We start from the raw sequence: 26,347 nt of genomic DNA on the forward strand, positions 1-26,347 counted from the left end.
CTTCTGGTTTTCTGAGAAGGTAGGACGGAGATTTAACAATAGGCACTGATTCTTTTGTTACTAGGAAAGATTTCTATTTAGCAAAGACTAGATAAAGAAAACAGAGAACATTTGGCAAAGTTATTTCCTTGTTAAAAAAAGGCGTAACAAATTGCTCGTTGATGTTAGGTTATTTTTACGGCTTTTAACAAAATATTTACACATAGGCGGCGTGAAATTAATTTTCTAATGGGAATAATTTAAAGAAATTTTAAACATGCTTCAGCCTACTCGAAAAAATCAAAAAATATAATATTTATATCGTAAAGAAGAACCTATCAAACATACCTTATTACGCGAGGAAAAGCAAAAAATGTTCCAATATTTAGTTGTCAGCAGTTTTCAATTATTAAACAATTAATTAAATACTAATCAATATAAAATATATAATTAAGCCGCAAAAATAATATTTACACAATTAAAAAAAAAATAAATAAAAGAATTTCGGTAAATTGGCATTATATTCGCAAAATAACTGCTTATTCCAACATATAGTTGTTAGGGCTCGTACAATAGCACTATTTTTTTTATAATTTATATTTTGACAATTTTTGGGTGCGTTCAGTCGACCTCAGCGGCAGCTGACTAAGCGGTAGCGTTCAGACGCCTCCAGCGCAAGCCGCTGGAGTCAGCAGCTGTCAAATCTACTAAGTGTATTTTATTTCCGATGGACGAACTCGCGGTTGCTTGGGAAGTCAGTAGCTGTCAAATTTACTAAGCGTATTTTATTTCCGCTAGACGAACTCAGCGGTTGCTTGAGCATGCGTGGTACGCAATCAACCTTTTAATTTTTTATGAGTTTTAATTAAAAATTTCTATTGATCTATAAAATTGATTTACAATGGAATAATGAACTTACAGTTTGGTATTGAACGAGAAAATATATTTATAGACCTATGTATGTAAATATTGCCGATAGATACGTCAAAACGTTCTTCATGAAATGAAATATCGACAAATGCGTTCAGAAGATTTTGTCTGCTGGATCTAAGCCGCTGTGCTTAAAGTCAGTCTCTGAGGTCGCCTGAACGCACCCATTCACTCTCAATTCAAATTGAACTTATTTATACTAGAAATATTGATTTGAAAATATCTCCATAACTACTAAATAAAATTCTCAGGGTATACAGTTATTTTGTCATTTAAAAATAACTATAGAATAATTGTTGCTTACTTCTTTTTGATTCTTCAGAACCACATCTCGTTTTATCATCTGGGTAAAATAAAAATATGCAGATTCTTCTATTGGTCTAAAAATGAACCTGAAACAATATGTTAAAAATATGTAAATACTATATTCCAAAATTACTGTTTGAAATAATCATGAATTTTCTTAGTCAGGAATGCGTAATTATATAGAGCAGCGTCCACTCTGAACAAAGGTCTCCCTCAGCTGTCTCCAGTGTTGTTCCCGATCTTCTCGTGTATATTCATTTTGTTGAAAGCTCTTTATATCATCCGCTGACCATTTCGGAGGTCTTCCCCTATCTCTATATCTGAAATGTCTGAAATCTAGAACCACCCCATTATGCACTTAGTCCTCCTAGTGTCATTCATTCTCGCCACGTATCCGGCTCAATTCTACTTCATAGATAATATCCTTTCCACAGCATCTGTAATCTTTGTTGTGGCTCCTATGACATTTGCAACATTCTCTCTGTCTCTCTCTCTCTAAGTCATTGACTTCTCTATTCTGATAGTGGCACTGACATAGCTTATCTACTAATCCCAACACCAAACATTTAAGTAAATTTAAATTCTGTAATGATTTGAAAGTAAACCAAAATTGCGTCCTATAATTCTTTGTGATCATATTAATTGAAAATTTATACTATTGCAAAGTAAAGTTGCGATTCCGTTATGGATTCAAAACGTGACCAGATCCGAAAATATCAATATGTTAGACAGAAGGTTGAAGAAGATAGTTGTTTGACTGTAGGTGAACTAAAAAGTGTTCTTCGTATTCCAAAAATTGTCCACGGCAGAGCAGGAAAAGAATCGCTTATAAATCGCTCCGGACAACTTGAAAATGGACGTTAATGATGAAAATATACTTCAAAGATTATCATCGGTCGCGATTTCATGGGTATAGTGTAAGATCCCACTGCAAGATCGCTACGTTCATAAAGTAGTTTATCAAACTTACCTTTTTATATACATTTAAAATCAGGAGAATACATTGATAATAGGTTGCCAGTCAAAAAATGGCCACAAATATTTTTAATTTAATTAATAGTAATTAATTTTTGAACAAAAATTTTATTTAGTTCATTTATTTTTAAATAAAATACGCTGCTCATGACGTATATGCAGGTTTTTTATATCAAATTAAAGCTATTTTTTTAATGATACTGTAAGGTTACCTGAAACAAAAGTTGGTCGCAAATTGGGATTACCGAAAACTGAAACTGAAAAAGGTATCCTACTAAATGGTTACCGGTTAAACAACATCAGAAAGGCAGATGACACCATAGTATTTGCGGACAACTTAGAAGACCTACAAGTTCTTATGAACAAAATCACGTATTACGGTCAACAATATGGACTCAATATAAACGTTAAGATGACAAAGCTTATGATAATTAGCAAGAAAAGAATAACAGAAGGTCAACTCTACGTTAACCAATCCCCTGTAGAAAGAGTGACGCACCACAACTACCTCGGAACCATAATAAATGGAGAATGGACCAACAACCAGGAGATTAGAACAGGCATCGTAAAAGCTAGAGAGACACAACCTCTCTCTTGATACAAAAGTAGGAATGATGCGATGCTACGTCTTGTCTGTCCTTTTTTATGGTGTTGAATCGTAGAGCTTAAACGAAGATATGTGCAGAAAACTAGAAGCATTTGAGATGTGGCTATATCGGAGAATGCTTAAGATCCCGTGGACTGACCGAGTCAAAAATGAGGAGGTCCTCAGAAGAATGAATAAGAACCGAGAGGTACTGACCACCATCAAATCTCGAAAGTTACAGTTCTTCGGGCATATTATGCGAAATATTATCCAGATATGCTCTCCTTCAAGCCATCCTGCAAGGAAAAATATTTGGAAAACGAGGTCCAGGAAGAAGAAAAACATCTTGGTTAAAGAACCTCAGAATCTGGTTTAATACAACATCTGTGCAGCTTTTCCGCGCTGCTGCAGATAAGAAAAAGATTGCCATGATGATCGCCAACATTCGTAACGGATAGGCACATCAAGAAGAAGAAGCCGTTAAAAACGTGAGGTATCAAAGATAAAGTAAAATTGAGTTAGCGCCCAACGCCCCTGGTTTGAAGTATTAGTTTTGAGTTTTTAAAGCATGCATCAATAGATAGTGTAATAAAATATATATTATCATTTGTCAAAACAGTGGCGTTGCGCGCTAACACTATTTTACTTTATCTTTGATACCTCGACCTAATTTGCGACTATTTTTGGCAACCTTATGTCATCATATCAAGAAAAAAATATGGATGCTGCCCGAGAAGCACTTGGAGCGAAAATAATAAACAAAAAGTGGTCAACGAAAACACCATGGTTTACACTAGAGGTTAAACAAAAATGTCACCAAAAAAAGAAAGCTTTCCTAAAATATAAGTCAGAAAAAACGAATGAATCATATGAAGAATATAAAAGAATAAGAACTGAAACTCATCAAATGGTAAGAGAAACAAAAACAGATTACTGGGAAAGATTCACAAAAGGACTAGAGATGGATTTCTATGGACAACAGAAACAAGTATGGCGCTTCATAAGACAACAAAGAAGCGAAATGAAAGAACTAGTTGAAATAGAACACATACAAGAGGATACATGGGTGGCCTTCCTGACAGAAATGTTTAAAAAACAAAACGAAGAACCTTTACCAGAAACGCCAAATATAATAACTGAGGAAAAGACCGAAATCTTCCAAAACGATGTGAAAGAAGGAATAAACAAATTAAAAAACAAAGTCACCAGGAGAAGATCCAATACCAAATGACTTCTTAAAATATGGAGGTGATCACCTTGTACAACAACTGCAACTTCTTATTAATAAAATAATCACCACGAACTGAATACCAGATGAATGGAGGAGAGCGATCATGGTGATGTTCTTCAAAAAATGAGATAAGATAGACCCCAATAATTATCGAGCAATAAATCTATTAAATACAACGCTCAAATTGACACAAAAATAAACGAACGAATATCTCTGCAAGAGGAACAGCAAGGATTTCGGACAAGAAGATTATGCACGGATGCAGTTTTTGTAATAAGACAAATAAAAGAAAAGTCGCTGGAATACAACAAACCAGCATATATGTGTCTGATAGGTTTGAAGAAAGCGTTTGATAGAGTGAGAATTCGGGACGCGATACATTTATTATATGAAAAGGGGATTTAGTCACTGGATTTAGTAAAAACCATTGAAAATATATATAAAGATAACATAGCTATGGTAAGATGTAAAGGAAAACTATCGCAACCTATCAAATATGAAACTGGCATTAGACAAGGAGATTTGCTGAGCCCATTAATATTTAATCTGATAATGGATGAAATCATAAAGAAAGTTAAAAAAAGAAGAGGATATAGAATGGTAGAAAAGGAAATAAGGATAATATGCTACGCCGACGACGCCATAATAACAGCCGAAAATGAAGATGACCTACAAAGATTAATTAAAGAATTCGAAGATACGGCGTTCATATACAACATGGAGATCTCAACAGAGAAAACTAAAGCGATAGTGATATCAGCGGAACCGAGACGATGTAAACTAGTCGTAGATAACAAAATAATAGAACAAGTGATGGAAAATGAATACTTGGGAATAAAACTGTCAAGCTACGGAAAAGTGGAAGAAGTACAAAAACAATTCAACATGGCAAAGAGAGCATCAGGATGTCTCAACAATAAGACACAATCTGGAGAAACAAATACCTCACAACGGAAACTAAAACCAGGATATATAAATCAACAATAAGACCGATAATGACGTACACAGCGGAAACAAGAGCAGATACGGCGAAAACACAAAGACTACTGGAAACAACAGAAATGAAAGTCTTACGAAAAATAACAAACCAAACTCTAAGAGACAGAGTAAGAAGTGAGGAAATACGAGCGAGATGTGGTATAGAGGAAATAAACGCGTGGACCAAAAGAAGAAAAGTGGAATGGAATCAACACATCGAAAGAATGACAGAAAATATAATAGTACGAATGGCAAGAGACAAATCGGCAAATGGAAGAAGATCATTGGGACGACCGAGGAAACGATGGCCAGACAACGTCAATTTAGGCTAAAAACCGAAGTAAAACAGGCATTAAGCCTATTTATAAAGTAGGAAGAAGAAAGAAGAAGAAAAAAAAATTAGCTTTTGCATATACGTCATGATCAGCGTATTTTATTTAAAAAATAAATTATCGAAATAATTTTTTTTCAAAAATTTATTATTAATTAAATTAATATTTGATTGAGTTATGCGTTTGATTATGAGTTTGATTAATTACGTTATGAACGTAGTGATCTTGCAGTCGGATCTTGTACTATTATAATCCCGAAACAACACAAGAATCTTCACAATGGAAGCTTCCATCTAAGGTTATGAATTATTCTCGGTTATGAAAAAATACATTCCATACATGAATACGCTCCACGACCAAAAGGTCAGAACGTTTTCGTCTTTTTTTGGAACAACGAAAATGCTGTTTAAAGAGAAAATTTTCAACGATACAGATGTGATTTAAACGAATACGACGATGGCACTCAAGGACATTACAACTGTTCCGTGACATAAAACAGTGACGAGAGTGTGTTATTAAGTCGGACGGGAATTACTTGGAAGGATGATACTATGAACTGGATGACTCAAGAATTGCGAAGTTACGAACGAAGGTGGGACACTTTTACGACTGACCTCGTATATCTATGTTGATTAAATCATTTTTAATAAGGTTGTAAATATTGTGTATAATCTACCCAATAGGGAGCTATGTTTTTAGAGTTTCTACATTTTGTATAAAATTGCATTAACTACTAAGTTAATAAAAAAATATTTTGAGTTTTTTTTTGTTCCAAAAATGCTTCACAAAAAAAAATTGTATTTTTTACTTACCTAGCAGCCAAACTTCCCAGATTGTTAACAATATCATACATAGATTGTTGACTGAAAGTCAATACGGGAGATATTGTCATGACATATCTTTCACCCTCAGTTAATACTTGTTTAACGACAGATTGTTTAAGAAAACTGACTGTTAAGAGACATAACTTTGTATCCAACATATTTTCCTAAAAGAAATGAAAATTTTATAATTTATTAATAAATAAAAGCTAACTATTTAAACGCATTTTAAATTGTAATATCTTCACTGCGCTATGAAATATATTTGTAAATATTATATATATATATATATATATATATATATATATATATATATATAAATATAAATATATATATATATATATATATATATATATATAAATATATATATATATATATATATATATATATATATATATATATATATAAATATAAATATAAATATATACATACAAAAAACACAGTTTATTAGGGCTGCAGTCAGAAAGTTTGGCCGGGATGTTACAGAAACACTCTTTTGACAACATCCCGGCCAAACTTTCTGACTGCAGCCCTAATAAACTGTGTTGTTTGTTTATATCGACAGTCAATAATATCCAGTATTTCTTATATATACGAGCGCTCTAATATACGAGTGGCGAGCCGCGGAGCGAATGATATTTTGCTTTGAGATGAGGGAGAATTAGGGTTTGGAACTAGAAATGATGCTGGAGATGATATGTTGGAATTAGCATTAAAAGGTAATAGTTATTGGGACTGCAAACCAATAACATACGTTGTATGCGCTAGACATTGAAGAAGTGAAACTATACCAACATATCGTACAGGACCTCAAAAAATTAAATGGTAGATGTTAAAATTGAGAAAAATTAGTAAAAAAAAAGCTGGCGCATGGAAGGGAGCCCTAATACAATTTGCAGAAAATGGCTAGTATTATTAGAAATACGCCTAAATGATAATTACCTATCACGAAGAATTGCTGAGTTACAAGTTACTAGAAGGAATAGAAAAGGAGAACCAAAGGAAACCTGGGAGGTTAGGTAAAGTCTTTGAAGTGGATTGACAATAGTATATATAGAAATGCAATTAAGGATGCCGACCCTGCATCTACATAAAAGCAACGAGAATGATAATAACATCTGAATGAGCAGGATCTAGTGAGAACACTTCTAATTACTACAAGTTCAGTTTTCCGAAGCTCTAAGAGTATTTTGCGTAGCGAGTAGAAGCATGTAATTGCTTTTTAGAAAGAAGCAACATTTTTGTTTGCCTTTATCCTGGAAACACTATCAGAAATCTTACTACTAGAAATTCCTGTCTATTCTAGTATCCTTAAGGAAGTTATTTTCGCCTGTTGCTTAATGAAATGTCTGCAGTTGAACGCTATTAAGGACTTTAGAGTCTTAAGTGCAGCTTGACCATCAGAGGTAATAATTATATTTGAATTTTTGTACCTGAGTGTTTCCTCAGGTACAAAAATTTATTGTTAGTTATTATGCCTTAAATGTTATAGGAATACTTCAAAGGATTACTGATAGGATCAATAATCCCTATTCTTTCTGCTAAAAATTGGGAACTTAAAGAGATCTTTATTATTTTGGTATCTATAAAATACGAATATAAGATATTAGATATTTACATTTGATCGCACTCTGCAAAATTCAATTATGGTGGCTGAAATCTATAAATATTAAGTGCTGCAAAATATGAAATTTAAGATGGCTTTGAAAATGTATTTGTGTCATTTTTATTCAAACTACTATATTTTTTGGGAACCAACCAGTTATAATTTAAACTATTCTATATATGACATTTCGTTTTCCAACTCGGAAATCGTTCTCAAAATACATTTATCCCCAAAAAATATAGTAGTTAATATGAAACTTAAGTACCTACTAATCAGATATTTCTTATCCCATCTAACCAACAATTACCTTAACATGTTCGAGAAAAGTTTAAAAAATATATGTTAAAATTACCGTATTATCCATAATTCCTGGAAATAGCTGCCAAAAGGAAGTGAATGGAAAATCTGCCATATCAGAAAATATAGTTTTAGCCTCTTTACTGTCATTTTTATCTTTACTTTCTTGTTGTTTTCTTTCCTTGGCTTTATTTAAAGCTGGAATGTACCAAATAAAGAAACAGTAGTAAGCAAGGCATAAAATCACGCCAGAAATAATCTGAGCGAGTGAAAAAGCGTTTAAAGGATAATCTGGATCTGTTTCTACGTAATAAACAAATATGATGGTGCGACTAACTACATAAAGTGTATCCAATATGACCTAAAAGAAAAATATGTATTACTACATGGAAATAGAGAAGTTAACACATTACTACAATAAGTGACAAAATTCACCAAAAAACTTTTATGGTACAGTGTTTTCTGGGATTGTAAGCCTGAAATATCTTTTTCTTGGCGTTTCTTTTGCAACTGTGGCATATGCACTCAATTGATAACTGAAGAAATATTCTTCAGTTGGGAAATAAAAAATAATAAACTTCTTTGTTGCGAGCTATGCCGATATCTTATACCTTTATTTTACTATTAACTCACATTAACATTTTTCTTGTTGTTTGAAAAGTTTTAAACGTTTGGTATTCCTTTCCTCAGGTAGCTTAGCTTCCTCCGTGGATGTGTTGGTTGTTGCTCTGGAAACCTCAGAGTCGTCTAACATTATTGCCACAAGTTGGTCGCATTGCTCCTGTAGTTATCCTTTCCCAAGTTAATATGCTCCTTTTCTAACTTGGCTGCACCGTACTGAAGACGACCAATAGTCAGAAATACGTATATACGGTTGTCTTCCATCTTTCCAACTTTTAGAATAAAGTATAGTTGCTCTTAGGTGTAAATTCAGTTTGTAGAGAGACCTTTATGCCATATTCTATCAAATACCTGTTGTATATTGAGAAACACTCCAGCGCAAAACTTTTTCTCTTCGAGAGTTGTTTTAAGTATATTTACTATTCTATGGCAATGTTGGATGGTTGAGTGTTCACGTCTAAATTCGAATTGGTGTTGTAGTATAATTTCGTTTATGGGAACAACTTGCTTTCTTTTTTTTTTGTTTGTTGCCATATGCGTTAAGGTCTTATTTTTCTCTGGTACAAATTATCTTATATAGAGGGGGATATTATGGTTTTCTTGCACACTTCTTTGACGCTGTGGTGTTGTTTCCCATTCTGTTGTTTGTAAAACTGTTGTTAAATAGTCTACTGCTTTCTCTACATCTTGGTTTTGTTTTATCCTAATATCTAGTTTAATCTTTGTATTTACAGAATTTTGGAAAACATCCCAGTTGTTGGGTGGTGGTATTCTCCATATTATGTGTGTGCTTAAAGTTATTATTATTGTACAAGTCCATCTAATTTACAAACCGTTGCACGTCATCGGCGTCATGACGTCACATGATACCAACACGAAATATTTAGGCGGTAGGTGTGTTCTTTTTTAGAATCACTTTGCCGAGTACACTGGCATTACAGCCACTAGAGATATTTTATTATATACGCGTAGAACTAATATTTAAAGATTTCTATTAATGTTAACTTAGATGTTAACTAAGAAATAGACAACAATATGTTTCATTTAATTTATATAAATGCATTATAAAGCGTTTTTATGAAGAACATTTGTTCGGAACACACTGTAACTGTAATCGAACGAAGGTGAAATTTTGGCATAAATTGGTAACACTTATTTGACAGTTGCGGTGTTGACACGTTTTGTACTTTATTATTTTAAATTTTAAAGTGAATACCTCTTGTTTTATATTTTTACCTCTTTAATAAAATCTGTTCTTTTTAGAACAAAATTAGTGTGTTTTATTTCAAAAATGTCACGTAAGAATTTAAATAGTCGTTGTAAAGAGTATAATAATAATTATGTGGCCTCATCGAGTTAGAATATATGGAGAAGCTATAAGCATATTAACGTGTGTATTAAAAACGGCGTAGGTAGGCGTGGCTAACGGTGATACCAATATGGCGGTGGGATCATGGCCGGAGTCAATAATATTAAAACTACTATAAAAATGTGACTAGTTATTCAAAAGATTTAATCATAATCTAAAAAAGTGCAATACATTTTTAATACTATGATTTATTTATCCCGCGGTAAACACTAAAAACACGATATATTATACATAAAGATAAATTAATACAGTCAAATACTATTAATTTATTCTCTGAAGTACGGGCCACTACTTTGTTTAAATATTTGTATACTAACCTGTAGAATGTTATTCCTGAAGATTTTTTATTAACATTGCTTCTGCTACTGCAACTACGTTGAGAACAAGAAACCATTATTATGCACAATCACAATATATTATTACAGTTTCTATAAAAGTATTAGAAAACTAAAAATATTCGAAAAACAACAAACTTTAACAAACATATACGATCTGTCAAAAGTGTCAAAGCAATCTTAACAATATGGCCGAAGTGAGGTCGTTTTTATTCACGTGATGCCCTCTCCATAGATTCTAACTCGATGTGTGGCCTATTTGATTTAAAATGGATTCAGGATTTTTTTATACTTTGGCAACTATGTCAACTTCGATCTCTGACGTAGATAATGACGTGCAACGGTTTGTAAATTAGATGGACTGTACTGTGGTCTAATGTTAAATCGAAGTTTTACTCTTTTGCATTATGGATGTCAGCTATCCCTTTTGTTACATCAAAATCTACCAAATCTGGGATTTTGTTAGGGTACATGGGCCAGTATGTTGGTTCTCCAGTTGATAAGGATCTTACGTTATTTTGTTGAATAGTGGACAGCCGTAGCTCAGCGGCAAGATACTAGCTTTCTAAGACTGAGTGCAAGAGTTCGAATCTCTGCCCAAACAACGACATTTTCATTGCTAAAAATTATACGAGCCGTTCACCGTGCTTCGGAGGGTACATTAAGTCGTCGGTCCCCTGGGTTATTGTTCATCGACACTAGCTACTTGAAACAGGGTTAAAGATGTAATTGGCGCCGGAACCTATCCGAAAGAATCTCCCCGGCAAAAATGCCCTACGATATTATTATTATTTTTGAATGGTATTCATTAATGCTTCTTTTTTAACCTTTAGGCGTGATTAATCTGGAACCCCATGATACTCTTCGCTTGAAATGGGATGTCTAGGTGAGTTGATTGATGCTACACTGACCGAGGTGTTTGTTTTGAGTTTAATGATTGCTGCTTTGATTCTTTCCGTAATATATGGTTGGACTGCATAATGTTTAATTTTTGACCTAATAATAACGGCAGAGCCTGCATGTGCTCCTCCTTCTCGATGGTTCGCATAATACATAGTATAGTAAGGTATCTTAATAACCTTTCTTGGTGAGGCATGGCTTTCAGAGAATAATAGAACGTCTATATAAATTTTTTAAAATAGTGATATCTCTAGTAAATGCCATTAGCAATCCACGACGCAATTCATAATGACTTGAAAGCTGTTTTGTTACTTTGTTAATGACTGTAGTTAACATAGTTAAAATCATGCTATTCTGATTTAAGAGAACATATTTTTGAATTCGTTAAGAAAATTTGATAGTTTATCTGCTAATTCATTGTTGTTATTTTTGTTATCTGCATTTATGTTTCCAATGGTTGCATCTCTATAACTGATTCTGTAAAAATTATGAGCATGATGTTGGGTAAGTATAAATATTTATACTAAGGCTGTTGACAGAATTTTAAGTGGTGATTTGTTTTGATTTGTCATTTTATCTGACATTTAGTAGTTCATGATCAACAGAACATCTTCTATAATTAGAAGAATGATCTCCGTTGCAGTGATTGCAAGTTGCTGATGTGTTTTTTGATTTCTTGCAGTGCTTTGTGTTGTATGATCCAGGGCATTTTACGAAATTATATCGTTTTTCACAGTGCATTCTAGTGTGACTATATTCTTGACATCTTGTACTTTGTCGTATATTTCTTTTAATTCTCGGTGGTTTTACCCTTATTTTACAATGCTGTATATACTGTACTTAAAATATGTCTTTGTTGTTCGTTTGAGGCTCGAGGTTCACAAAAAATAAGGGTAATGGTTCACTGCTCAATCTGTGTCTGACATTTGTAATGTTTCTTACCTTATGACCCTTTTTCTGTATTTCCGCTTTTATTTCAGCTATCGGAAAGGTGTATGGTGTAGGTCTCGAATAACTGCTCCGTTGATATCTCTTCCTCGGGTTGATATGTATGGTGGTCGATGTTTTCCTCTAGTACGTGATGTATTAGTTTTCTATAGGATACAGGTGTCTTTGGGAAAATTTTTGTTGTATTGTTTGTTAAGGCTTTAGTAAAGTAAGTCTCTTATACTAGCGCTAAATTATCTACCATTGTGCTATAATTATTCACGCCATTATATGAAAATTAGAGAGGGTTTTGAGATTGGTGGACTTTTATTCGTATTATTTACGGAGTATTCCTGTGGAAATGAATGAAACCTATTTGAGAGTCTAAGTAGAGATTATTATTAAAATTAATCAGAATATGTAATTTTTTACATAAATTCTGATCAAAGTGCTTGCCGACTATATGTACATATTATTACGTTTATAGAGTGTGGAAGTTATTTTGTATTTTGCCGAATTGTCAACTTCTTTGCGTGAAATCATATTGCCTTTCAGCGTTAAGCCGAGCCACATTTCATATTTGGCTTTGAGATAATAACAAATAAGAAAATAACAAAAACTTTTGGCATATTCTGATTAAAATACTTGCCGACTTAATGTATATATTATTAGGCAAACCGGGGGAATACCGCGCACGGGGGAATATCGCGCATCAGTATCTTGGCAACACGGCGTAAGTATTGCAACATTCAACACAGTACGCCGTCTCGTATTTGCTAGCCGACCACATGTTTGTAATAATGACTGCATTCGTAGTATTGGTTTAGACAAGGTCACAGATTGTTTGTTTTTCAAGACTTTGATGTAATTTTCGACTAATCTTTAACATTGATCAGATTCGAGCATTCAACCTTATATTTATTAATCTTTAACAAGCGGTAAGTGCTTTTGTTATTAATTTTCATTAATACTATTCAGTGATTATTTTGCTTTATATGTATAGATAATTTCACGTACAAAAATAATGCATTTTATTTAGTCATTAACGAACAGTGATAAATTAAGTTAGGTTACTCACTTAGGGGGAATACCGCGCAGCTGTGTCGAGGTAATTTCGTTCTGTGCGGTATTATCTCGTGTAAGAATTTTTGCTGATAGTGTTTTTATTGCATTTTAGATTCCAAAATGCCTCGTGCTTACGTTCGGAAAACTGAAAGATTAAAATGGACAAAAGATGAACTAAAAGCTGCGATCACTGCTATACGATCTGGGCGAAAAATAGGAGAAGTAGGTCGATCATTCAATTCAAGTGACAAACTAAAGTCCAATAGCGTCAATAGCCATAAAAAAATAAAACTTGGCAGGAAACCAATTTTTAATGATGAACAGGAATCCACCATAGCCAACCATGTTAAAAAGTTGGCGAATATGTTTTTTTTGGAGTCACACCATCAGAACTAAGGCGTTTAGCATACCAGTTTGCTGAAGAGAATAAAATAAAACACCGTTTCGACTCGATAAAGAAGATCGCTGGTGAAGATTGGTCAGAACTCTTTTTAAAGCGTCATCCAGACATTAGTGTTAGAAAACCCGAAGGTACCAGTCAAAACCGCATTTCTGTGTTGAATAAAGATGAGGTTGAACGATTTTTTAACAATCTGCTCACAGTTATGGAAAAGTTCAATTTCCTGAGAGTCAAATTTTTAATGTAGATGAAACGGGCATTTCTACGGTCCAGAAACCATCAAAAATTTTGACACCAAAAGGTCAAAAGCAAGTAGGATCCGTAATATCTTGAGAAAGAGGGAAAAATGTGACCATAGTATGCGCTGTAAATGTTTCAGGACAGTGTGTCCCTCCTATGTTCATATTCCCTCGAATACGTATGAATCCACAATTAATGAGAGGAGGCCCAATTGGAGCAATCTACAGATGTGCAAAAAAACGGTTGGATAAATGAAGAGTTATTTTTCGACTGGATAAAACATTTTTGTTAGCATATAAAGGCCTCGAAAGAAGATCCAGTGCTTCTCATATTGGATAACCATGGGAGTTACATTTCTTTGGAGATTTATACTTACTGCAGATCACACGGAATTGTTATGGTTTCACTTCCCCCTCATACCTCACACAGGCTTCAAACTCTTGACCTAAATTTTTTTATCGTGAGTGCGACTTGTATCTGAGAATTCATACTCATGAAAAGATCACACATTTTGAACTTGCTTCCATTTTTAACAGAGCATACCTGAGAGTTGCCACGATGGACAAAAGAATATCCGGGTTCCGTGCTGCTGGAATATGGCCCATAGATCCTAATCAATTCTCTGAAGATGATTTCAGCTTAATGGATCACACTGAAGTTTCAGATATTCGCATTGTAATGGACTTAGAAACCGATGTTATCAACGATGACAGGGCCCTTGATCAGTCGAGATGTGACGAAACTCTACAGAGAACTCCACCTAGAAATACCGAACCCCAACCGGGACCATCGAGATGTGATGAAACTATGCACAAGACCCCATCTTATAATGCCAAATTGAAATCAAACCAGCAAGCTGCACCCCAGCCTGGAACGTCAGGAAATATTAAAACTCAGTCTAGTATACCCATTGAAAAGCTAGCTCCTCTTCCTTCCAAATTTACAAAAAAACGTTCCAAATCACGTGCAAAACAACACTCAGAAATATTCACTTCCACGCCACTAAAAACTCAATTAGAAATAAAACAAGAAGAGAGAAATATTAGGAAAAAAGCTGAAGAGGCCAAAAAAATGAAACTAAGAAAAAAGCGACAGAAACCGTAGGAAAACTGGCTACTATAGCAAAGAAACTACCTGTACGCAAGAAAGCTGGAGTTAGAAACTTACATTTTAATGATTCTGAGTCTAAAAGTTATGATGAGAGTAAGCTTTGTGATGATGATGAATTAGATGATGTAGATCTAACATTAGAAAATGAGGAGTGTTTGGTGTGCGGTAAATTGAGACAAAAAAATCTGTCTCGTTGTGTAATGTGTTCGAATTGGGCTCATTCAGAATGTAGTGATTGGGACTCAGCAGTTAATTATACATGCGATATGTGTGCCAGGGTCGAACGAAAGACAGTCAGAAAGTAAAATTATCTCTTCAATGTTTTTTTTTTAATTTTGTCTTTAAGAAATCTGTTTTGTTTACAATATTTGCTTTATTACAATAATTTTCTTTTTCGAATAAAGATTTATTTAATTCTGCGCAGAATTACCCCGTACTTGGGGGAATATCGCGTAATGACAGTTTTTTAAAGTAAATTTTTTTCTTCAAAATCCGTTAAGTTATTTTGTATTTTGCCGAATTGTCTTCTTCTTTACGTGAAATTATTATGCCTTTCAGCATTAAGTCGAAGCACATTTCATATTTGGCTTTGAGATCTTAAAGTTGTACCAGATTACCAAAGCGAGCCGGGCCATAAAATACCGGATTAAAGGAAGTTTGTAGAATGCCAATACAATAAATTTACGGATTATAGAAAAAGCAGATCTCTGAAATGATCTCATTTATACAAAATACAAATAATAATAGAATGCCAAGTGATCTGAAAAATAAGATGCTACAAAAATAATTTGCTACTTACATTGTTACCTCTACAAAATACTGAATCGTTTTATGGATTCTAAATAACCATGTTTTAGTTAATATTGTTAATTATTATAAAACTGGAGCACATTTACATAGGAGTAAAATATAAAGCAACAACTATATACAGAAACTATGCTTACCTTTAGCCTGACAAAACAGAAGTTCTGGGAGACAAGAACTACAACCTGTGACATTTGCTCAACTATACAAGATAATGCGACAGCATAGCAACCGAGTATATATTGATATAGATATTTGTCTTCTATAGGTGTTAATACATATATCCACACGTACACCAACAATATGTTAATAACAATAGATACTGGAACTCTAAAAACAAACACCAATTGTGCCAGATGCAGACGTATACAAAAATAAATAAAATATAACTTACGACAGCCAAATTTGATTGATAACCTGCGCCCAATTTCTTGAACTTGTATTAGTTAAACAGGCTTTTAAAATTGGCTCTTTTGATAGAAATAGAATAGTAGATTCTAGGAGAAGTAGTCTCACATTCATAATGCCCAGTATTTCCTGGCCAACTGTCCTTATTATATAAGCATTTAAAACAAAAGTAATACATCTAAAAAATACCTAAAAATTTAAAATAACATATTATTAAAAAAATAGTAAAATATTGCAATAATAATGAATACATCTTTCCCTTATTAAGTAATTGCAGGTAAAATATATATACAGATACAAGGTCAGTACGTTAAGTTTTGGATATTGCACACTACATAAAGCGCTAAAATCGGCAACATTGCCTCGTACGAGGTAATTGTAATTGCCGATCTCCTCCAACACCACGACAGAAAATCATTTAGTAGCACATAACAACGTATGGGATTTACACCTCCGTCATTCGAATTCGATGTTTGTTTTCATTACGTACATCCGGTTCATTTCTAATGGTTGTAGGCTTATAAAGACCAATTTCAAGTCTACAAAGAAAATCAAGGACTGTTTAAGATCGGTGAAGGACAAACACGACCCATTAGCAACGGCCGGAGTATACCAATACCATGCAAATGTGGAATGGTATATGTGAGAACCACGAAAAGACACACAAACACAAGAATAAACGAACATAAAAGCCATTGTCGTTTAGGACATATCGACAACCCTGCCGTTGCCGAACACGCTTTGGGAAGCGGAGAACATCGGATACTGTTTGAAGAAACGCAGATGCTGGATAAAACATCACAGTACTACCCACGGTTGTATCGGGAAGAGTTGGAGATATATAAGCACCCAAATAATTTTAATCGGATAGAAGGACTAAAAATCAACAAAACATGGATACCAATATTAAAATCCACAAAAACCTTTCCCGCAAAACACGAACAAAGAAAAGCTACTACAAACGACGACACGCCCCCTCGTGACGAAACCAGTGGAGGGAATGCGAGTAGAAAATATAAATATGGCCTCCGCAGTACAACGCGGCGTCAGTTTCAGCTTACAAGCGAAGCAGTAACATCTCCAGAAGATGCCAACCCCTAGTGTCGGCGAAACGTCGAGAACTAATCTCAGAAGACAACGGCCTAACAGCCCGAACAAACAGTTTAACAAGGGGTAATTGAACCATCAAACAGTAATGGGCATCACCAGTAGTTCTAGTAAAGAAGAAAGATGGTTTAATGCGTTTTTATATTGACTACCGCCAGCTCAATGCGGTAACTAAGAAAGATAGTTATCCTTTGCCCAGAATGTGTGTGTGTGTGTGTTTTATTGGCACTGGTTTTGACAACCAACTGGCCAGTCAATTCTTTGCCCAGAATAGACGATACATTGGATACTATCTCTGGTTCTAGTTGGTTCTCCACACTCGATCTAAAAAGTGGATATTGGCAAGTAGACATGGAGCCAGCTGATCGGGAGAAAACCGCATTCTTAATAGGATCAGGGCTTTGGCAGTTCACGGTTATGCCCTTTGGTTTATGTAATGATCCTGCACATTTGAAAGATTAATGGTGACAGTTTTAAGAGGTCTATCATGAAAAACATGCCTAGTTTATTTGGATGATGTAATTGTGGTTAGGAGAATCTTCGATGAATATGCCAACAATCTGACAAAGTCTTTTAAAGATTGCTTGCAACTATTTGATTTAAGTCCGAAGAAACGTCACATTTTTCGACGAGAAGTGAAGTATTTGGGACATATTGTAGCGAGTAATGGTGTAACAGCTGATCCTGAAAAACTTGCAGTAATTAAGGATTTTCCAGTACCAAGAGATAAACACGATATTAGAAGTTTCCTTGGTCTATGTACATGTTTTGTCAAAAGATTTGCCAACATCTCTAAGCCATTAAGAAAGTTGAAGAAGAAGGCAAAGAATATATATGGAATGAAGACTACCAAAAAGCCTTAGAACAACTACAAATGGCTCTGATCAGTGCACCTATTTTAAGCTACCAGAGACAGGCAGGAAAATTTGTGTTGGACACCGATGCCAGCAACAGTGCAATAGGAGCTGTTTTTTCCCAAATCCAAAATGGGTAGGAAAAAGTCATCGTTTACTTTTGCAAAGTTTACGAGAATTACGTAAATTACGTAACGATTACAAGAATATGATTAGGAGATCGAACACAGGGCTGGAAGAGTTCACTTAAATGCTGATGTTCTTTCGAGACGGCCGTGCAGTGCAAATTGTAATCACTGTCTTAAATTAGAGAAACGACTTTGCCCCGTGAGAAGAACCAGCGTCATTAATGATCAATGGCAGCCTCAACAACTACAAAACGTCCAATCAGATAATCCATGTATAAAAAGAGTATTGGATTGGATGCGTTGAACTGAGAGACCTTCTTGTAGTCCAGAAGTCAAGTTCTACTGGAATTGCCTAGTACTAGTAGATGATCTTCTGTATAGAACCTTTGAGAACGATGATGGTACATAATCTAAGCTTCAGTTGACTGTACCTAAAAGTAAAGTGCACGACAGTGCATCAGATGGACTCTTTGGTATTACCAAGACTCTGCAAAATGTTCGAGAACGGTTCTAATAGGTGAACTGTAAAGATGATGTAAGAAAAAGGTGCCAGAAATGTGAACTGTATGCAACCAGTAATGGTCCAGTTGGTAAAATGAGGGCTCCCATGAAACAGTACAATGTTGATAGTCCTATAATATATAAAAATATATTCTTGTAGCCATGGATTATTTTACGAAATGGACTGAGGTCTATGCGATACCAAATCAAGAATCTTCTGTCGTTGTAGAGGTACTCGTTAAAGAATTCTTCAGCCGATTTGGTGTTCCCTTGGAGATCCACTCCGACCAAGGGCGAAACTTCGAGTCAACCCTTTTCCAAAACGTTTGTAAATTGATTGGTGTCAACAAGACCAGAACGTCACTCCTGCATCCTCAATCAGATGGAATGGTTGAAAGGATGAACCGAACGATGGGTAAACACCTGTCCAAAGTTGTATCAGAACATCAAAGAGATTGGGACCAGCACATTCATTTCTCGATGCATTGCATTCTCGATGCAATAATGAAAGCTATGAAGTAGGTGATCTTGTTTGGCTTTATAATCCACAACATCGTCGTGGCTTGTCTCCTAAACTGCAAAGACAATGGGAGGGTCCATATGAAATTAAAAAGAGAATAAATGACGTAATATACCGAATTAAGAAGTTGCCGAAAGCTCAACCAAAAGTAGTTCACATAAATCGTTTTGCACCTTATGCTGGCTCAAATGAAAAAGAAGAAGCCCGAACCCTTCAACATGAGATCAAAGATGACCGGCGACCAAGCTTGAATGAATTTATTACGCGAATTACGCAAAAACAAAGAGTACTAGATTCAGCGTGACCACAGAAGTTCAAAACGATCTTTTTAGTGTTCCGGAAAACCTCTCTCTAACCCACTGTGTTGCCCAAGACCTCGAAATGACTAAAGGAATCTCGTTCGTATTCAATAAGAAGTTCGGTCGCTTGGACGAGTTGAAAAATCGGCAGCCTAAAGTTGTAAGAGTGCTGCGATTAGATGATGGTCCTCGATCTTTGCTGTAGATGGTGACCAGAAAGTCTTATACATACAGGGCAAGCTATGAGGACTTATGGCGTGCTCTAACTAATTTAAAGAAAATTGTGTGCAATTATGATATCAAACATTTGGCTATACCATTGGATTGGAAGATTGTGAGAAGCCTGCTTGAAGTGATCTTCCGAGAAACTGGCATACGAATTACTCTGTGTTGTATTAACCTGAAGAGGTTGTGCCCTTCAAAGTCAGTAAAATGTTATTTCTTCTTGAGGGGTTTATGCAGAGCTGGAGAGTCCTGTAGATTTCGCCATCCTGGACCTACATGTAGAGTCGCTGATCGCGACGCTCAAATCTAAGAGGAGAGCAGTGTAACGCGAAAGATAATTTCGATATACCCTATATAATGGTTGCATCTCTTAGAATGATGACACATAGACCAGAATCTTCAAGTTGAGGCGGGGCAGTCCGGCGGGGCGTTCATAATAGCGACGCAACGATAGACATTGACTATTCTAGAAAATTCTGGAACCTTTATTTGTATATATAAAAACTGTGCTGCTATTAGTTAGTTTTGTTGATAAGATATTATTGTACTGTAAGCTTATAAATAAATACATTTACATGCTCGTTTTATTGGTAAACATGTTACAGTGAGTTATTAAATGCATTCAAGGTTGTTTCTGATATTCTCCTGTGGGAATGGAGTGATATATGCAGTGTGCATGCTGTTTAACTTATGACAGTTTTGTTGCAAATTCTTTCAGGAATATCTTGATTTCAAATCGAACATAGAGCATTCATTTAAAACTTTAACAAGTTAATATTTCATTATAAATCCTTGATTATTAGCCATGTGTCACACCAAGAAATAATGAGGTTTAACTAAATTTTCTTCAGATTATTTACAATTTTGCATTATGTAGATATCTATAGTCCTGTTCTATGTTGGTAGGTTGGTTATTAAAAAAAAACTGATTTGGTTGGCATTGTTAAATCTTTGTGTGAGTGATAAGCTTTAGTTATTGGTTTTTACTATTTCAAATAAAGCTTTTCAAAGAATTTAGCCCCAAGTAATGAGATATAAACTATTTTGGTTCTTTATTATTTATTTTTACGATAATTATTATTCATTGTTTATCCTCTGAATGTTTGACAGATGAGCTTTGATGAATAGATATTATTACCACTTCAAATGATAGCCTCATCATGTTATTTGCCTATTCACATTCTATGCACAAGAATTTGTTTTTGTATTACTCTTCCAATATTTTTCAATAATACTCAACTGATCAAATAATGATCATTTATCTATTCCAATTTGAACAGATTTTCCCAATAATTCAAATATATTAACAGTATGTTTTGACAGCAACAGCTCCTGTTTTACCACTAGTCACTGAACTTATCATGATATTCATAAGTTAAGATGTAACAATTATGTGCAATTCCTCTAATGTAATCTATATGTAAGAAATTTCAATAGGTTATTAAAAGATTTCTAGTACAATTTTCTTCCATTATATATTTTTTGCAAGTTGATGGGATATCTTCAAAATTGTGATTATATTTTTATACTGATATTCGCTATGTGCAACTTCGGAAGAGTGACAACTAGTGTCATAGATCAGCAAAATTTTATAGTACCTTTAATATATTAGTTGTACATAAACTGCAAATGAAATGGCCTAAACTTTATTTATTTATATTACAATATTTATTGTAATTAATATCCATAATTAATTTTTAAAAAATTTTAAGGGATTTAAACTGTAAAAATGGGTAAGTATATTTTTTACGTGTAGATTGCATCATTTGAAAATTAAATATAGAGATTATTAAAAGGTAAATATTTCAGAAGAGATAGATCAGTGAAGTTTTTAGTAAACTGCAAATAAAATAGTTTAAACTTGTTTATTTAATACAATAATTATTTCATTTGAAAATTAAAGATAGAGATTATTAAAAGGTAAACATTTCAGAAGATCAACACCTCATAGATTAGTGAAGTTTTTAGTAAACTGCAAATAAAATAACTTAAAATTGTTTATTTAATAAAATAATTATTGTTATTTATATTAGAAATCCACTTTTCTCTTTGCATTCATTTGTGTTTATCATTTGGAATAAAATAAAACTTGAATTGAATATTTCTTGTTGTATTTTTGCAAATTTATAACACAGCATTTGCGATATCCAATTTACATTGATACTACTTGAAATGAAATGTGCCAAAAAATTCAAGTTTTCACCACTTCATGCACATAATCGTTTCTGATATCCCCTCGAAGTACTTGCACACACAGCAAATAAATCTTATCATTAACTTTATGATCTTTGGTTCTTCTTCATTGGTTAACCACTAAAATATGTTTTCTGTTATACCCCTAATCACATTTCTTAATATCCTCATATAATTTTAAAGATCAATTAAGTATGTTGCTTTACAATTGACTAATTAGTTACACATTTTAAGCTCTGGGTTTTCTAGAATTTGCCTAGGGGTATAAATATGAATATTAGTTGAATAGACAGATCTAAATGCAATGATAAACCAAAGATGCTGATGAAACTTATTAAGTAATGTTTGCCTATATAATTGTTCAATTCTATATCTAAGGGAAGTTTGTCATAAATGCAATTCCTCATATATATGCCACTATTAATTTACTTTTGCTGATATTATTTTAAATATCTGAATGTAAACAATTTTAATTGAATTGGTCAGTCAAATAGGAATAACATAGCTTCAGAATAAATACTATGTTTATCCTTAAATGTAGTAAGTACTAATTACCTGAAAAATTATACTGAAAGAAGCGTTTTCAACGCTACTTTTTAGAACGTTGCGCCCCATATTTGTTATTTAATATTTTAAATCATCCTTATTTTAAGATAAGATTTAGATAAAGCCAAGAAAACATCATCATCTGTAGAAGTTGCCAACAAATAGTAAGGTTAATAACAACTTATTCTTTTTTACTCATGAATGTGATTTAATTTCGGCCTCGACTTTAGTATTAATCCAGAGATTCATTGTACTGGTTGTCTTTCTGTTTTGGATGGTTTTGGTGTCCTGTTTTAGGCTCTTTGCCTCTTTAGGACGTGTTTGTTTTTTTTGTGGGTTGTAGCACTGTCGTGTTCGTGGTTCACTGGTGGTGGTGGCCTGGTCTTCTGGCTGGTCTTTGGAGGAGCGCCTGGAGTCTGGACAATCAGAGGTGAAAGGCAGTGTGTAACGGTTATTTTCAGAATTTGTTTGTCTAAAAATAAAATATGTGAATTTGAATTTATATGTTCATTAATTGTAAATAGTGTATGTGTGAACGCGCCGCGAGAGGGCAGCTGTGCCTGGAGCCTCTTAAAATAGACAGGTATCGTTGTGCAATGGGATCGGGAAACCACAGAAAACCTATCCCCCCTGTCTATAGCAAGCTCGAAGTGAGCAATTTAGTGTTAATGGCGACGACGGTAGTAGAGGGGAGTTGCCTCCTGTATATAAATGTATTCATCAGGGAGTTCGTTGCTGGCAAGTGCCAGTAAAATAGCGGGTGGGAAAGGTAGTTTGGGTTTAGGATGTCTTCTGAAGACATTGCCGAGGGAAGAGCAGGCAGTTTTAAGGATGCTTTGGGCTCTGAGGTTTTAGCCCCGGATGGTGCTGATTGCATAACTCCTGCTCAGAGAGGAAAGCCGCTCATTGATGGGTTGAATATTCGACAGGTTATGAATTTGGGCGGATGGGTAGTCGCGTCGTTTGTAGTTGACTCTACGCAAGATTCTCCTCTCCAAAGCAAGCAATCTTTGTGTGTTGTATTCGGGCAACAAAGTATAGATGTTGGATCTATACTCGATGCCCGGTCTGATGTAGGTTTTGTATGTGTATATGAGTGAGCGTGTGTGTGTTCTTCCGAATTTACCACTAAGAGCATTGAGTAGTCCGAGACGGCTCCTGGCCTTGTTACAGGCTTTGTTCAGATCGGGCGTCCAATTTAGTGTTTGTGTAAACAATACACCGAGGTACTCGATCTGGTTGCGGAGCTGTAGTCGGTCTCGATAGAGTCTTAAGTTGTGCCTTGCGGAGACTATGGGTGTGATAAATTGACTATGCTTCGGATGTCTGAAGAGGATCATTTGCGTTTTGTCTGGGTTGGGTGTTACTCTCTATCTCCTGCACCACCTGTCGAGCAGGTTAAGGTGATTTTGAGCAAACCCAAGTGTTATATCGACGTTTTGTGAAGTAGTAATGAGTGCTGTGTCGTCTGCGTAGAGTAGAGTGGTTGTTCTTGTATAGCGTGGGTTTGGGAAGTCGCTGTTGTATATAATGTAAAGTATAGGAGCCAACACGGAACCCTGCGGTAGGAGTAAAAGAATCGGAGAAATGATCCCGCACCTTTACCGTTATTTGCCTATGAGAGACATATGAATGGATGAGTCTGACGGATGAGAGTGGTAGACCGACGTTCGGTAGCTTCCTGACAATCCTATTAACCCAGAGTATATACCCCCCTATATATATACCAGAGTATATATTTTTTTTATGTACTATGGTATTAATCTGACTATTTCGTCCTGTGTTGATCGTCTGTTTCGAAATAATCATATTGATATACATATATATTGTAGTTAAAAGTAAAAAAATATTTTTTTTATATTATATCACAACAATATATGGTTAACAGCTTCAATGTTATAGATTTTATAGCATGAAAACTCATGGAATAAAATTATATACAGTCCGAATAATGAAAGATTACCCATGAACGATCATATCAATCACTTATTTTGTATAATTTGCCGTCTTTTTATATATACAACAAACATTTGTTATAAAAAAAAGACAGCAAATACAAAATAAGTGATTAATGTGATCGTTCATAGGTAATATTTCATTTTTCCGACTTGTAACACGTAAGCAAAAATTGTTACTGTTTCTTTGCATTTTTATGTGTTCTTTGGCTTATAGGATGAAAGTAGAAAAGTAAATATTGTATTTATGTGGGATTAAACCACGATTAAACCACAATTTTTACATTGGGATTTTGTAAAAACCAAAGTTATTAAACGCACAGTCAAACTAGTAAAACTTCCATTCATATCACGCAAAGTAGAAACATTATTTTAAAAAAGGTTTCTGTTTCAGATCAATTTAAACATCTCAATGCTACTAGTCTTTTAACTGGAAACGTACTACTTTAGGGATATATCTATCTAAAAAATATATCAATCTGCTCGTGAATAGTGACATCAGAATCACAGAAAGAGCCCTTTCACTTCCTTCTGAATATCACATTTTTAATAGAATGTAAAATATAATTTTGAATGTAGTTGCTAAGATAAGTGCAATCCAAAGTCTCTATCAATCCAGACTTAGTACTGTCGTTCATGCAAAAACATCTGCACAAAAACAGAAAGCTGTATCTTTTGTTGGACTATATTCCAACCATTTGAAGAATACCAAGTGGGTAAAAACGACCGACTTCTCATGTTTTTGCTTTGCCTGATATTTTGGCTAGAAACTGTTCTAGTTTTGTTTGGTAAGAACCTCTTGTCCTCTTATATACCATTCTAGATCTTTCTAATCTTTCTTTTGCTAATTCTAATTAAGGGTCATCGGGCACGTTTCCTATTCTTTTTTTAACTCATAAATGCCTATCTAACAGAGATATCTGATTCTAAAACACTAAATCCTAAATAAATCCACAATAAAAATTATAAATATTCGAGATAACCCGTATTAAGTATAAATAGCAAGTTATTTTTAGTAATCAGAGGATAAAATCTTTAAAAAAATTAATTATGAAAAAAAAATGGAATCGATTAAAAACCTAAAACAAAAACGAATGGAACCCTATATATAGTATACTTACTTTACTTAATCAGTAGACCCATTTGTACCTTTCGGTGTTGGGCCAAATCGTTGCCAAATATAGTATAATTACTTTTGATTAGTTTGTTTTTAATATAAATAAATACTTCTTCTTCTTCACGTGCCATATCAGAATTATCCGACGCGGACGTTAGCGAATTGCGAAGGGTTCTCTTCTGCCACTTGGAATAATTGTCCTGCATTTGTTATGAGTCCATTTACGAATGTTTGTTTAACCAAGAAACCTGTTTCCTTCCTACACCTCTACGGCCTTCTATTTTGCCTTTATAAGTATTAGTTGTATTTATTCTACATCGATTTCTCCTCACTATATGTCTCAGATAAAACATTTTCCGGTGTTTAACAGTCTTTAGCAATTCTCTATCTTTGTTGACCCTCCTTAGTAATTCCTCATTAGAATTTCTTGATGTCCAAGGTATCTTCAGCATCCGCCTATAAATCCACATTTTCAATGCTTCAATTCTATTCATGCTTGATACTTTTAGTGTCCACACTTCTGCTCCATACAAAAGTACAGACTACATATAACACTTAACCATTCTGTCTTAGTTCTAAACTGAGATGATTATTGCATAAAATGTCTTCATTTTCATAAACGTAGTTTTAGTAATTGCTATTCTTCGTTTTATTTCCATGTCTGGATCTATTTGGTCCGTTA

At 34.2% G+C, this 26,347-nt stretch overlaps 1 protein-coding gene across 1 annotated transcript in view; it reads right to left on the bottom strand.

The window, feature by feature from the left end:
• Positions 1–22,798, bottom strand: part of LOC140437152 (man(5)GlcNAc(2)-PP-dolichol translocation protein RFT1) — a 48,239-nt gene extending 25,441 nt beyond the window's left edge. Inside the window, exons 1-6 of the mRNA XM_072526493.1 lie at positions 22,603–22,798; positions 16,207–16,409; positions 15,953–16,142; positions 8,097–8,402; positions 6,130–6,305; positions 1,214–1,301 (exon numbers count right to left, since the gene is read on the bottom strand). Coding sequence (XP_072382594.1) covers positions 1,214–1,301; positions 6,130–6,305; positions 8,097–8,402; positions 15,953–16,142; positions 16,207–16,409; positions 22,603–22,662 — 1,023 coding nt within the window. The 5' untranslated portion in view covers positions 22,663–22,798. The remainder of the gene's footprint in view (positions 1–1,213; positions 1,302–6,129; positions 6,306–8,096; positions 8,403–15,952; positions 16,143–16,206; positions 16,410–22,602) is intronic.
• Positions 22,799–26,347: the final 3,549 nt, after the last annotated feature.

This window comes from Diabrotica undecimpunctata, chromosome 3 (genome assembly GCF_040954645.1).
Source record: "Diabrotica undecimpunctata isolate CICGRU chromosome 3, icDiaUnde3, whole genome shotgun sequence".
NCBI lineage: Eukaryota > Metazoa > Arthropoda > Insecta > Coleoptera > Chrysomelidae > Diabrotica > Diabrotica undecimpunctata.